General features: G+C 42.2%; 1 protein-coding gene across 1 annotated transcript in view; it reads left to right on the forward strand.

Moving 5' to 3' along the window:
- The first annotated feature begins 3492 nt into the window (after positions 1–3492).
- The window catches only part of cspg4 (chondroitin sulfate proteoglycan 4), a 63137-nt gene continuing 50617 nt past the window's right edge, over positions 3493–16012 (forward strand). Inside the window, exon 1 of the mRNA XM_047596580.1 lies at positions 3493–3657. Within this exon, the coding sequence (XP_047452536.1) occupies positions 3546–3657 (112 nt within the window). The 5' untranslated portion in view covers positions 3493–3545. The remainder of the gene's footprint in view (positions 3658–16012) is intronic.

The raw sequence follows: 16012 nt of genomic DNA on the forward strand, positions 1-16012 counted from the left end.
TACTCAATTGCATTGACCAGTCTAAATCATGTTCTCAAAAGGTTTACTTGTACAACAAAAATCTAATCTATCTTTAGTTCAAGAGTTCAAGTATTAATTTGTAGTTGTCAAACTATAAATACATTCAAAGTGCTTTTTTTTATATTCAAGTACTGTAGTTACATTAATAACTTTCGAGAAAGTTTCAAGAAATAGTTTTAGTTACGTTAGTAACAGAAAATACAATTTTTCAAAACAAAAAAATAATGCATAGTTATTTTGGTAAGAAACCGCATTAAATTCAGAAAACCCATTATTTTATTGTATTTTATTGTACTCAAATACCGGACTGCTGTGACAATCTAATTTCCCTTCGGGGATGAGTAAAGTAATCTGTCTATCTATCTATCTATCTATCTATCTATCTATCTATCTATCGATAGCTAGAGGCATTAAGGCCTAACGTGCTTAATTGTCTCTCTTTGCACCGGTAACTGTGAGAAACTGCACTAAATATTTACCTCTTTAAGTACCACAAGCACACACTTACATCAAGCAGTCTCACCAATATCTTTTTTTTTTCAACATATGCAATGAACAACAGCTTAGAAAAAGATTCCTAAGTAAATAACAATAAACAACATTGAATTGATTAGGCCATTTGGATGTGACACCAACAAACGGTTAAAGAGTGTTTTTTTTCACTCACCGAGTGATCAATTAAGGGACGAGCGTTCCAGAAATTACCCTCGCCCAGTCGGCAGAAATCGTCCGGTCTCACACTGCTCTACCAAGTTTAAATGTTAATAATATACAGGTCACCGGTACTTAACATCATCTAAAATTATTCCAACTCAGTTTAAAACATTATTTTCAGGTCTTACCCCGTAGATGAAAACAGGTTTAATCTCCGTTTGGATCAGACAACGCACAAGGTAGCAACGCTGAACATGGCCGCAAAACAGGAAGTGATGACCGGATGTAACCGACAGGTTGATCACCTGGGACGCACGAGATGCACTGATTGAGAAGCTCGTTCTACGTAGCCCTCTGCAGCAACTCTTTTTTTTCTTTTTTTCTCTCTTTTTCTCCATTTTAAACACTTTTTAATAGTTTTTTTGTGCATAAAATCAATTTCAATTAATTATTTATTTCAAAATATAATTAATTATTTGTAAAGCATCTATTTATTCCAAAATAAAATAAACTGCTTTTAGAATTTTAATGACCGCTCAATAAATTTTTCAATGAATTGTTTATTTTTTTTACTTTCACAAATAAAATAGATTATTTTAAGAGGATAGTCTTTTAATTTATGTCAATTTACAGCCTGGGCTACACCTCATCTCATCTCATCTTTAGTACCGCTTAATCCTGTACTAGGATCGTGGGGGTTGCTGGAGCCTTATCCCAGCTGGCATTGGGCGAGAGGCGGGGTACACCCTGGACAGGTCGCCAGCCTATCGCAGGGCTAACACTGAGACATACAACCATTCAAACTCACACACACACCTAGGGTCAACTTAGAGTCACCAATTAGCCTAACGAACATGCCATTGGAGGTAGTAGGAACCAAAAGTAATTGAACAGTTGACTCAGAAGCTATTTCATGGCTAGCCCCTCAGTAATCCTTCATCATTTAAGCAGGTAAAAGGTCTGGAGTTGATTCCAGGTGGGGCATTTACATTTAGAAGCTGTTGCTGTGAGCCAACGACGTGCAGTTAAAGGAGATCTCAATGACAGTATAACAGACTTTCCTCGCGCTGGAAAAAAAAAAGAAAAGAAAAAAAGAAAAGAATCCATCAGAGATATAGCTGAAATCCCATAGTTTACAAACAGTTTGGTACATTCTGAGAAAAAAAATGCACTGGTGGGCACAAAGAGGCCTGGATGTCTATGGAAGACAACAATGGTGAATGATCACAGGATCCTTTCTATGGTGAAGAAAAACCCTTCACAACATTATCCCAGTTGAAGAACACTCTGCAGGAAGCAATGCAGGTGTATCAGTATGTAAGTCTACAATAAATAGAAGACTTTGTGAGAGTAAGTACAGAGGTGCACCACAAGATGCAAACCATTAATCAGCCTCAAAAAAAAGGCCAGACTAGACTTTGCCAAAACAATAAAAACATCAGAAAAAGTCAGCCTTGTTCTGGAACAGGATTCTTTGGACAGATGAAACTACTAAGATCAGCCTGTACCAGACTGATGGGAAGGAGAAAGAATGCAACAGGCTTGGAACAGCTGATCATCCAAAGCACACCACGTCTTCTGTAAAACATGGTGGACAAAGCGTTTTTTTGTTGTTGTTGTTGTTGTTTTTAAGGCAAAGAAGTGGCATGTCTTGCACTGGCCGAGTCAATCACCAGATCTCAACCTGATCATTTCATTTTGCTTTAGACAAAACTGAAGGGCAGAAAGGCCCACTGACAAGCAACAACTGAAGACAGCTGCAGTAAAGGCCTGGCAAAGGATCACAAAGGAAGAAACAGAGCTCTCATTTTATTCATGGTTAATTTGTCCAGTTACTTTTGAGCTCCTGAAAGGAGGAGGCTTTGTATAAAAATGGTTTGCTATTCCTAAACATTACCTAGGATATTTTTGTTTAACCCCTTGGGTTAAACCTGAAAGTCTGCTATTCCACTGCATCTCCATGGTTTCATTTCAAATCCAATATGGTGGCATGACGAGCCCAAATCACGAAGATTGTGTCACTGTCCAAATATTTCTGGGCCTTATGATATGTTATATACATAAGTTACATGTAACTGCCAAACCCTCCACATGTGTCTCATTGGCAACTACCCTTTTATTCAGGGCTAAGACCATTGACTGTATGTATAGATGGACAGATCCATGCGAGGCTACAGCGCTGACAGCAAGCAGTTTTGAAGCTCAGTGTGGCCCGCACCAGTGGTTGCCATTTTCGCAATGTCTTCCCTTTTGAGGAACTGACTCAACAAGAAAAACATTGCTAAGACACCAGAATAACAAAAAGGCCATGAAACACCACAAGTGGGCCACTAAAGACGGAAAGAGTGTGTTACAGGCTGGTTAATCAAAATTTAAAATATTTGGTTCATCTTTAGTTGTCCGTCAAGTGGCGGACATGGAGGAGGAATGCATTTTGGCTTATAAACTGATTCCTTGATTTCTTTTTTACTTCAACTTTTTATTTATTCTTCCATTTCAGAACAATGAGACATTAAACTATAAATCTCAGCAGAAAACTGAAATATCAGGGCGCTCTAAAACTTTTTATATAACGTTTATTTATTATGTGTGTGTGTGTTCATTTTTTCCCCCACATCAGTGTCTGTTAACAGATGTTTTACTTGTGAATGTGTAAGTTATGGATCAGCAGGGAGAGACACAGGACATGATTTTCCAGTTTATAAAGATGTGTGTGAGTACTGGAGAAGGGGGTGGGGGGGTGAGGTTTGAAAGAGGGCGTCCCTTCCATGGTCCCTCCCCAGCCCTGCCCCTTCACATAGAGGAGTATCCTGTAGCAGGTCCCAAAACTGGAAACTCATTCAGTCCCTTCTGAATGGAGTGTCTTTAACATGAGAGTGGAGGACTTAACTTTCAGCAACGTAAATATGAGAGCCCTGCATTCGCTCCTCGTCGGTGCCTTCCTGACCCTGCTGCTCTGCCTCCCCAGTCCCAGTTCTGGAGGTAAGTGCCACTGCAAATCACTCTGTCAGTGTCCTGGTCCCTTTCTGTCACAGTTACGTGGGAGGAGATCAGATCCCAGTCCCTGTCTGAGGCTTCCCTTTTGCATAAATCAAAGCGTGGCAGCCTGATATAGTTATTGTCGCAAACTTAAATGTTAACTTGATCCTGCACCCATTCTGCACTGGGCAAAACGTTTCTAGGTAACTCCTCATCAGATCTTCCTTTCTATGTTCTGTTTTTTTTTCCTCCTCTCACACTACACATGTCACTCACTGTAGTGAATCCTTCCTTTTCTTGGATGAAACTAAATGCATTAGAGAAAAAGATGTGCCACGGTACAACTCTGGATCTAGTTTTCGAGACATCTGTCGGTCTCACATCTTGTGTATTTTTTTTTTTTTTTCTTCCTTTGGCTTCCAGCCTGCACCCGGTTGAATGTGTGAGTGCATTTACGTTGAGAATGTTTGCTCTGAGAGTGTGTTGCCAAAAGGCAGGAGGTGAAGCCGAAGCTCTCTGAGCTGAGGTCCCTCTGCCGGCAGCAATGAATGGCTCTTTGAGAAGGAAGCGCACAGTGGCAGGCAGAGCTGCTCCTTATCCGCCCAGAGAGGAGAGATGAAAGTAAAAGAGTGAGAGAGGTTGTGTGCGTTGGGGAGCGGGATGCTGGAAGGCCTATACAATGGTCCTATAGAGTGTGAGTAGTGAGCTGCAGATATACAGTTTTCAAGGTGATATCATGCAGCAGTTGTTCATCTCAGTCTTCCTGGGTGCAGGTACAGTTTGTGTGAGAAGTGTAATATGTGGATATTAAAAAAAATATTATCTTCAAACTGCTTACCCAAATCACCTCAACACAACATTTCACTGTACATACACTAGCAGGCAAACGTTGGGACACATTCTGACTGAATTAATGAAAGGGTGTGGCCAAAGGTTTGACTGGTAGTGTGTGGTAAGTTGGCAAAATCAGCCTTGGACAGAGCAGCAGCTGTGGAACCCATTGTGCCACCCCACCCCCCCTCCCCGCTGTAAAATTTCCAAACTCTCACTGCAAATTCCAGTCCAATTAAGTCCGGGTGAACCTCTCCATGAGAGTCTCATTGGCAGCCACAATGAAAAAGTGTCTCTTGATCCGAACGGAGAAGTATCGCTTTGTTGCCGTGGCACAGAATCAAAGCCCGGCTGGGGAGCTGGATTCACTTCTCCTGCACTGTGATCTGTTCACCAGGAGCATGAAAGGAGTCATCTGCCCTTCTGTTTGCTCATTTATAGATAAACCCCACTGACTGGCGTGACGGTGACACCTCCGCTGAAGAATGATTGTGCACTGAGCAAACAGTGGCTGCTGTCTCAGTGTGGTCACGCTTGCACTTGCCAACAGTTTGAAGAAAACTGCTTAACAGTGTGGGATATCTCTAAGAGAGTTACGGTTAGCTCTCACCGCTCAAATGTAAGTTTCCATATCTAAGACCAAACTCTCCTCGAATCAAAATGATGGCAGAATAAAATTGGAAAAACTGAACCAGGGAGCAATTTCTGCTCATCTAATTATCTGCTGGCACAAACTGCCCCAGTGTGAACAGTACTCACCCACTGACCCAGGAGGACAAAATGCTAATGTAGACCAGATGTACCAAGTCACTGATTAGATTTTGGTCCTCCTCTGTTCTACAAAAATTCCTACTGCAAGCTGTTGGGGGAGTCTTCACAAACTACCTAGAAGACATGCAGAGAGTTTCATTTCTTTCCTGTGTTTACGTCTGCAGTGTCACAGGCCATGCGCCAAACGATATCCACATGCCGGGCGTTCCAAAAGTCATTCGCACCTTTATTTAAAGATTCACCTACTCTAAGCTGTACAAACTTAAGATTTATGTCTGTAGTGTCCCTTTTCTCTTTCCCATGTAGTCTCAGAAATGGTTCTTACAGTCACAGGGGTGATTGTTTTCCCAACAAGCATCACAAAATCAATCCCATAGTTTTCTGCATCTGTAAATCAATATAGAAAAGTTATGATGTGAGATGGAGTGTAACATTCAAGATCAAAGATATGTATGTTTGACCTTCTGGCGATGTCCTGGTCCCAGATTTAACATTGCACCTCACAGCTTACTAAATATTCTTTAAATGTTTAGACTGTCTGCCCTCAATTACTATTTCACTGTAGAATTTCAGAGGGACATCTTTTTTTGGCACTGAAACGGACACCCAGCTCTGCGAGAGCTCTTTTCCGCGGCGGGGGATGTGCTCTTCATTGAGGTTGCGTCAGAAATTGGACATGACACGAGCCTGTTCCTTGTCTCTGAAACAGCCCGCGGCTCTTCACCGTCCGTAAAGGCCGCCCTTCAACCGCCGCCCTTCAACCGCCGCCTCACCAAAGTTTGGGAAAAATCGGAAAGCGGTTGACATGGTAATGGAGTCTGTTGACGGGCACACACAGTTTGATGTTGTCATGTAAATCTATTTTAAAGTAATGTGTTACTAGGGAAGCCACGTCTACTGCCACTTCCCTCTGTTGGCAAAGTGGTGTGAAAAGATAATGACATTTTTATTGCCCCATTATCAACCCTTTCTTTTTTATTTTTCCTCTGACGTGTTGACATGTTGGCATTTCTAAAATACCAACAGACGGCTGAACAAAGGAGGAAAAAGGAGGGATCAAAAAAACAAAACATGACATGAGCCAAACACAAGAAACCGACGGAATTAGCACTTATTGCGCATGCTTGTCTTGAAGTGTTCGAATAATATATATAACGGGGCAGAAGCTCAACTCCAAACAATAGCCAATATATTGTGCTCCCTGTGAGAGAGAGAGAGACATTGCCTGCGCATGTGTTTGCATTCTCAATAGCAAAGCTTGACGAAGGGATTTGCATGACAACACTATGTAAGAGCCTGCTACCTCCCCTTGAGGATGATATCACCATGGCAACTAGAAAAAATAAATATGGTTTCTGCCTTGGTCCGTATACAAGGCTTCCGTGTGTTCCTTGAGAGCTGGCGGGGCGCACGGCGTGACTACAAGTGTCTGCGCGCAAGATTAATAAGTCCAATATTTGCGCTGGGAAATTGACGAGATTAGTGTTCTGCTGGTCGCACCGATCCCACAGACGCACTTCGTGACCCTCCCCTCACCTTTCAGTTTAAACACAACATGTTAGGACGGAATATGAATGTGGAGTTCGGAGTAAATCCAAACAAGAAAATCAGAGTGTTTATAAATGTGAAGAAGAATGCAAAGCCCCCCTGTCTGCTTTTTCTCTATGGAAACCCTTCCCACGTGTCACTGAGGTACTCCGGGGACGTTCAAGGAGGGAGCGTTTGGATTCAGTCTTTCTTCTCAGTCACACTGAATGCAGAAGGTATATTGTGTTTTCTGCACCAATCGACAGTCAACTCCGGAGGTTTCTGTGCTGCAGAACTAATCCAAACTTATCGCCGTACATGAGTCATCGTTGTATTTTAGAAGACAAGCTCGTCCGTTCAGCTTCATGAAAATGAGCGTCGTCTCCGGATACGGGCGGCAATCAATATTTATAATGTTTCTCATGTGAAAAAACCTGCCTGATGTTTCATCCTGCCACTTTCAGAGAGAAAGTTTCGGCGAGTCATGGTTTATTAACATTTTTTTTTGGGTAGGGGGGTTCTGGTTCTGGCTGCAGGGCACACATTATTGGGAGAATCCAAAGTTAGCTTCCCTCACCCAACTCCTTTCCTTTATATTACTTCATCTTGTTACTACAGGTAGAATTTTATATCTGAACCCGGAGCCACGGAGTGAGCAGCGTGTCAGCCCAGTGATTACTGTGTCAGGCCCATAGCGGGGGTTGTGAGTGGTTTTGATTCCTGTAACTCCTGTCAAGATGTCCTTCAGCAAGACACTGGACCGGCTACTGCTCATTCAGAGTTAGCTGCCACAGTCAGATGAGCATGTCAGCCACAAGCAAGAAATGTAAAATGCAGGAGGTTCGTTCTTCAGAAAAGCCAGGCTCACTGGCCATTTATCATTTATTTTTACTCGTTTATTTTTATTTAACGGCAGCTACAGTTAAAGAATTCATGCAGCTACTTTTGTCATCGTCCATATTGATTAGGGTTGCACACATGTCAGTGTGATTGTGAAGATCAGACTGCATAGCCTGCATCTTAGCCTCATTTAGTTTGTTTGGACCTTCCAACTTCCAAATAAATGAGGTTAAAACATGGGGCAAGGCTAGACTACCAGTTTGTTAGCTGCCCTGGAGTCACAGATTTTCTTGAATAGATCGCTTTAGTGGTTTGGTTATACTGAACACACCTCAGAAGCACCAGCTAACTATTGTATTCGTTAATGTGGACCTGATTTGTGTAGGGTGTCACCAGTTAATGTTTGTACTGGGTTATGTAATACATATTCCTTCTTACGTGTGCTTAAAACATCATAAACGAATTGCTAATAATCAATTGAAGATTTACTGGGCCCAGTAGTTCTTTATTGCCTTAAGGCCCCTGAGTCAGTTAAGTGGGCCTTGCCTAGGGCTTTCTTTAAAGTCGGTCTGATCATCTGCTCTTCCTCTGACTTCTTTTGCAAGGCAGCACAGCCTGTTTTACACATGATGAGTATGGAGAAGTAATTACTGACAGAAATGACGGCTTTAAATAAAAAAAATAAAACCTGGCCCATGTGGTTGTAAATCAGAGCACTAGTTTAAAGCAGGAGGAGCGTGTAATGAAGCTATCAGGTTGTCCTTCACAGAGCTACGGATGTGCCATCTGAACAACTCTGCATTTCTTCTGAATGCATCACTGGCACTGAGCTCTCAGACTTCAAAAGCGAATATCACAGCTCAGTTTATTCTCATTGTGATGCAAACAAGCTCAAAAAAAAAGATGTCCCTTCGCCTTGAGGACTCTATACTCCATTGGCAGATGATCTTTCCCACATTGCTCTCTTTGAGGTTGCTGGCTGTCAATGGCAGGCTGCTTGGATTATATTTTAGGGCTCTGATCTGCTTAGAGTGGGCAGACAGCCCACACACAGACCTCATTTAGCCCAGAGTGTACACACACACACACACACACACAAAAGGTTCTGTACATAAACACAGACCCATATTCTGTTCCTAGGTGGAGGGTCAAAGGCCATCTCATGGTGGCCTCCTGTGTTGCTTTAACCCGTTTCACGTCAATCAGATAAGTTGGTGGAAGGGGGTTTTGCAGCAGTTCAGTGACGGACGGTCTACACCCAGATTTCAGGTCTGTAAGTGGCAATTTGGGATTTTAAATTGTTGTGATTACCTTGTTGCCATGCAATTTCAGGCAGTTCTAAAGACACGGTCGTACTTAACTGCAGCGGCAGCAGTCTGGGATTACAGCTGCAGGATTGAAGGAGGAAAAATCAAGTCAATAACCAAGGCTGTCACAGGTTACTGAAAACAAAAAACTGTGGCAGAAGAAACATTGTGGAACATTAATTTAAACAAATGCGCCATTTTCTAAACTATATTTAAAGGTTAATGGTTAATGATGGCTTATAGATGTCATCGTATATGGTTGATGCTGTAGTCACAGCTGGTAACATATTAAGTTCACTATACGGTGATGTCACAATTATAAACACTGTGAGAGTTTGAGTTTAAGCAGCAAAGCTCAAAAGCGGCTGCAAAAACAAACCTTACATAACAGAGAAATATCTATGATTGTACAGAGCAAATTAAGTTGTTTACTTCCGAAGAAATATGTTACTTTTAATCATTAATGCGAAGTTCTTGCAAGTAACCTGAGAAAATATTTTGGCCTTTAAAAAGTTGTAGGAAATTTCTTAGCACAGTTCTTCTGTAGCTTCAGACTGTCTCGTTTTTTTTTTTCTTTTTCTTTTTTTTTCTGTCTCTACATGGTGACATCAAGACACTGTGGGGGCCACACCATCTGCTGCAGGACTAGTTCTTGTTTATGGGCTGACCGTTATCTTGCTTTGTTCAGCCTGCATTAGCGTGTGATTAAGAGACTGAGAGCGTGTTCTGTACGAGAGTCGCCAAATCTTTGTTTTACAGGTATCTGGTCTTGAATAGTCTTAAACAAACATAAAAGCAAAAGCATTAAAGCAAAAGTTCAGAACTTCTGTCTCCCCCTTCTGGCAGTTACACAAACAATGTTGACACGTCCTTATGACTTATGCCTATAGTCTGCAGTTTCCGACAAGGAAAAGCCACACTAATGGTTTGTCCTTGTCATAGATCACTGTCTTGTTTAGACTGGGATTCTTCCCCTGAATGCTGCATTTCCTTTTTATCTGGAGCATCAGAAAAGTTTCTGGGACGCTTCCTAGATTCAGTTTGATGTACAACTTTAGTTACATTCATTACTCTAGTTTCACAGGCATTCTCATAGCTGCTGTGTCTTTCGCCGTCTCCATCACAAAAAAAAACAATCATTGCCAGTTGACATTAAATGCATCTCTATAGATGTGGTTGTCTGCGAATGTCACCGCAGATCATATCATATTTCAAACTTCAGTATACTGCGAAACAGAGAGAGAGAGTTAGCTGGAGCTGATTAGGCAGAAACTTCACTGTAAAAGTCCCAGACAATAGCTCTAAGTAATGGCTCATTAAGTAACGTCAGGGGACCGCTAAGGAAAGTCAGAGAGATACATACTTTGAGGATCTGAAAGTATAGCATTTCATTGCAGTGCAGTTTCAGAAGTACCAAATCCAACAATAAGCACAGTGAGAGTGTCTGGGAAGAAGTCCTATTAAATGTGCAGCAGGTCTGTGGTCAGACGCTCACTATTCATACTCAGTAATGATATAGATTAATAGATTAGACTGGATTCATGATGATTTATGCGGGAGCATGAATATTGACTAGTAATATGAAGAACATAAAGAGACACATAAAGATACCTGCAGGGCTGCACAGAGGCCAAGACCTGAATTGGAGCGTTTATAAAAGTGCGCTATGACCCCGAGAAAGACAGAGCTGTAGTTTTAGCTCACTGCAGTATCTGAAGAGTGTGTTTATTTTTGATAAGAGCTGTTGGAGAGTTTAGTGCCCAAATGAAAACTCCAGAGAAAATTCTCATCATCACTGAACTGCCAAGTTTTCAATAAGCAGGAATTATGCATGACCAGATGTCTCGATACGAGCGGCCTCTGCGGGCTTCTCCTTTTTTTTTTTTTGTTTTGCTTTTTGAAGAATAGCCTGTTTTATCATTTGAATGAAGATGACTCCTCTCTGGTCTGGCTGCCATTGTTTGACTTATCCATTGGAAATAAATTAAAAGGAAGACAAAATAAGTAAATGTCCTCTTATCCCAAAGGGCTTTCATGGAGTAGTTTACTCACTTTACCTCCAACATCTTTCCTTCTTGTTGGCCATGAATGTTGTCAACTGGTCGCATCCTGGTGCGACCTTGCATCATCATATGATATAAATTAATGTCCGTATTAGATTTAACAACAGTGGCTGCCTTGTTGAACGTTGTGTAACATTGTGCAGCTCACATGTCCCGATCTGTGGAATCAGACCAATGTGGCCAGTGGGGTAACAAGGAGTTCTAAAGCACTGGAAAAGCAGCGTGAATCATGGGAAATGTATCCAGAGTTGGGCTGACTCATTTGAAATGTGTTAGGAAAAGCCTGAGGTTTCCACTCCGACATCTGGAGCCTGCTTGGTCAGTTGGGAGTAAGAACTGGAAGCTTTAATCAAATTGTCCCCCCCGCTCCTCTTGCCTAATATAGCCAAAACAACTGCTGAAAAGAATGTCAGGAGCGCTGCAATTAGGCAACTTTTGAAGAATTCTCGGTGTTGGATCCCGTTGTTGAAACAGTTGGACGGACTGCTTTGCTATCAGATGTTCTCTAAGAAACTCCTGGGATTGAAGCAACGTAGCAACTTTTACAGAGACCAAGCCAGGGACTCAGTTACATCAAATTAAACACTGTAAATAATGTTTAATATTCATTTGTGAAGTTTCTGCTAAGGGAGCGTTCTTCACACTATCCTGTGGAGACTTAAGTCAGCTATTTTTACAAGTCCAGAAGTGGTTACTTACACATGAATATGACTCACTATTTTAAATATAGAGAGTGAGTGCAGGGACTCCCTCCAGCCTAGCAGGGAGCATGACTCACAAGCACAAGGCTGCACTGGTTAATCATGAGATCTGAGACTCCACACTAATATATCCATTGTTTCTTATTAGTTCCTGACTCTGAATCGACGGGGTTTAGTTTTAGCCGCGAGGTGCAGTGATACGTGAAGCTTTAGAGAGAAATAAAGTAGTCCTTACCAAAGTTTCTGGTAAAACACCTGACAGACGACATCCTAAAAATATGTGACATGATTGCCTTTGTTTTCCACATGGGTGACTCTCAGTGCTTCTTCATCCAAGTAGCTACTCTGCCGCCCTATCATTGGTGTAACATGGCAGCGGGAGGCTGCAGTCGGGAGGGCCACTTTTCGCAGCGTGCTGATGTGGAGACGCTCCAGCTCCTGTCCTGTTGAAAAATCTTCATCAGCGCCGCCGAGGGACCGCGAAGCACTCTGAGTAATTCAAAGCCAGACGGCCTCATTACAGGCTGGGTTCAGACAGAATCAAGGAGGCTGGGGGAAAACACCAGGCCTGGGATCTGGCAGATGACACTCTGGAATAGCATGCACCAGATAAATATAGCTAGACGGAGAACCAACAAAAGAGCATGTTGCTTCACACGAGGTTGACGAAAGAGGGAAGGGAGGAAGAAAAGGGGGGGGTCCAGGGTGGGGATTTTTTTGTCTGTGTGTGAGTGTTCGCGACTGTGTTCGCATGTGTGTGCAAGGGTGTGTGTTCTTTATGCGCGGTTCACACAGACCCCAGTGTTTGGGGGCCAGAGCAAATGTCGTCATCCCACTGGTTATGAGGGCTTAAAATAACCAGAGGAAATAATGCGTCCCATGAAGCTTGCTCTGACTGACTGTATGCAGTAGCGCACAGCAGACAGCAGCTGCACAGTGGAGCTGAAACACCACGTCACTGGTTTGCCATGTCACACAAGCAAGCTCCTTGTGCAGGCATGGCTCGAATCTTCCACAGAGTCAGAGCAAAACATGCAGAATGTACAACGCAGTTGCATAAGATATACAATATACTGAACATTTTATTCATATTTACTAATTACATTCCATCCCCTGTTGTTGTGTTTGTGATTAAGGTTGGGCAATTGAAGTAGTTTAGGTTGCAGCAGAAAGTTATAGCGCTGCAAATAAACGTAGATTCAAATCCGTGCCAGACCATCTGACACGATGCTGATAAAGCGAATCAGAGCCAAGTAAATCAATCTGTGTTTGAAAGTTTGAAATCTGGTGTCTGTGGCAACATTCCTGCTCTGGTGCACTGCTCGCGATGCTCTAGGAAAGACCGGTTTGCCAGAGCTGAAGAGAGGAACAACTATAGAATAAGAGATGGACTATAGCAACTACCTGGGAGTACGGTGGAAAATCCAAGTTACTTGGTTTCCATGAATTAATCTTCTCTGGCGGTCAGGGAAGAATGAAATAGGGCCAAGGATGAAAAAAGTAACTGTGTTCAGGGGAGAGATTACAATAGGAAAAAAAAAATGCTGAACAAAAATGAATTATTATTGCTACATCTTTTTCCTTGTTCCGTGGAAAGAAGAGAAGGGGCTGTGGGCCTGTAGGTCAATGTTCGACTTTCTACATTGTAAACCTGATTTCTTGGAGTAGTTTTCTCCTGACTCTCAGGGTTCTGGATGGTAGGTGGGTTACAGTTATAATGAGCCAAAAACGAATGTGTGCCATAAGTAAGGTTAATGAATTTGTGGCCGGTCGTGATGGCTGGATTCTATGCATAATAGGCCATTACTACTAGCCTCTGTTAGAAGGTAACACCATTCGCCTTTAAAACTCATTAGATCTTGTTTGTCCATGCCATTATTTTTGAAAGCATTCAGCCATTAGGCCTTAAAACGTTTGCACAGTACTGTACATTGCAGCAATGCTGTCATCACAATACATTTTCCAAGTGTCTAGGCGCTATCACACCACTGCCTTCCTCCCCACGCACTCTGCCTCCCATAAAAAAAAAAAGCCTTTCATTCTTTGCTGTAATTAAATTAGTATATCCAGACATCATTCACATTTCATGAAGTTTGGGGAGACCGAGCTCAAAACAATCATATGCTTGATTAAATAAAGAAATAAAGTAAAGAGGTTTTCTTTCTCTACCTTGGGGATAGGACGAATAAAGACTGTGAGAAAAGAATCTTTGAGTGACTGAAAACAGCAGCTGAATGCACTGAAGTCAACAAATGATCTGCCAAACCAAAGAAAATGCAGATGACAGGAGGAATCAACGTGTGCCGAGAACAACCAGTATTTTTGTGGCCGACTGTGGTATCTGATGTACCGTTCTGTGTCCTGTTGGGCCATGAGAATAGGCCCATGGGGAATGTGAAGATACAGAAGAGACAAGACGACCATGCGTGACCCGGGGTCATCCTGTTCTTTTACAGCCAAAAACCCATTCCCAAACCTCTCTTCAAGGCCAATATCCAGTGCATAACAGGCCACAGTGGAGGTACTTGGTTTAGTTTAGTTTAATTGCTATGCTCTCAAAATTCTTTTGTTTCTCATGGCCGTCTGAAGAGGAATGTGCAGTAGCTTTAAACGTCATAGGGATGATCACGTAAACAAGAAGGCTTCCATTTACATCCAACGGCAAACCACAGATGCGTACAACCCATTCAGGTGTTGAAATCTAACAGCAATGTGATCCACTCCCTGCTGAAAAAAAACCCAGAGGCTATAGAGCTAATTTGCCAAGAGAGAGAGAATTTTGTTACATATAAGGGTACCAATAACTGTTGGATGGCAATTAGCTTAAGGCCAGCCTAAGGGGAAAAACTGAACTTGCATTTTCTGGTTGACTGATTCTCTAATGCATCTCGATTTATTATAAAAATGAGCAAGCTCCTGGTGTTTCTCAGACCTCTTTTTCAGTAAACTCATAAACTAACTCTGTGGATGTATGGGAAGGAAAAACTGATCAAGCAAAAACACAATGTGTCATGGAACCAGATTTAGTCAAAAGTAGACGGAGTGGAACGTCTAGTTTGCGGTTGTTACGTAAATCCTGAAGATTTTAAAATGGATTAAAGCCCTGGAGTATTGAACTAACACTTCAGGTCACCGGTTTCTATATGTGAATGCCCATATATCCATATTATTAAGACCAGCGTCTCTTTCTGCATCAGCAGGTGAAAGCTGCCTTTGCCAAGCTGTCTAATTAGCCTAAGTTCTGAGCAAAATCCGAGATCCCGCTGAAGATGAGAAGACACTTTAAGTCACATCATGGATGGGGAGGCATGCTCGAGGAGGGTGTGTCGAAGGTTTTACACAGACAGGCTTTTACTCCACTTTAGCAGACAGTGAAGAACGGGTCAGCGGTTTAAAATAGAAAAATCTGATCCCTGGTCAAAATATCTCCCCATGATTAGATTTCATCCTCATCCGAAAACCAGTTTTCCAGCCTCGGCCAACTTTCTCCAGGCAAAATTAATGTTTGTCACTTCGCAGCCAGACATTATCAAACCAGACAGCACATCGGGGGCGATGGATACGGAGAAGTGATAGGACGGAAATGGGGTTTGATACAATCAATCATAGTTAGAGAAATATGAAAGCGTAAATAAATGACACCAAGACGCTTTCCTATCTCTGCACAAGTGAAGATTTGCCTTCTGTTATTTGTGTATTTTGCTGCAGGCCTCAACACTAACTTGCTCAGCAGCTGCTGTTGCAGTGAAATAGTGTCCAACATGCAGCCACATACTTGCGAGGATAAATATTTTCCTGGCAACTGAACGCAGAATCAACCGGGTTCACTGCTTTGCCAAATTGTGGATTTTGCATTGAGATGTAATTGAACGTGGTCGAGAAAGTTTTATCTTACAGCCTGCACTCTCGGGATTTCTGCTTTCCACACGCACTTACATGATAAGTAGCGGAGATTACAGTTATGCCGGTAACTAAAACATCTCGTGCTAAATTAATTAGTTCAATAACAGTGATTGTAATTGCACCCAGTCAGGAGCAGGCCCGATTTAAAGATCACTGATTAGGCCTCATAATGAACATCCTTATTAGTGGTTACGCAATCTAAACAGAAACAGGCCCACTCCAGACTACCGCCTTCAGCTTATAATGAATTACAGTATGCGCTCGTTAAACACTTGCTGGGATTGCTGGAACCTTCGTTCTCTCATAATTGACTGACTTTTCAAGAAGTCTGTGCTTAGCAATCCGCTCCCCCTCTCCAAAAATGTCTAGTCTGTGTTTTACTTGGAACTCTCGTCTCCTGATAGCACTGCAAAAA

The sequence above is a fragment of the Mugil cephalus genome, chromosome 10 (genome assembly GCF_022458985.1).
Source record: "Mugil cephalus isolate CIBA_MC_2020 chromosome 10, CIBA_Mcephalus_1.1, whole genome shotgun sequence".
Taxonomy (NCBI): domain Eukaryota; kingdom Metazoa; phylum Chordata; class Actinopteri; order Mugiliformes; family Mugilidae; genus Mugil; species Mugil cephalus.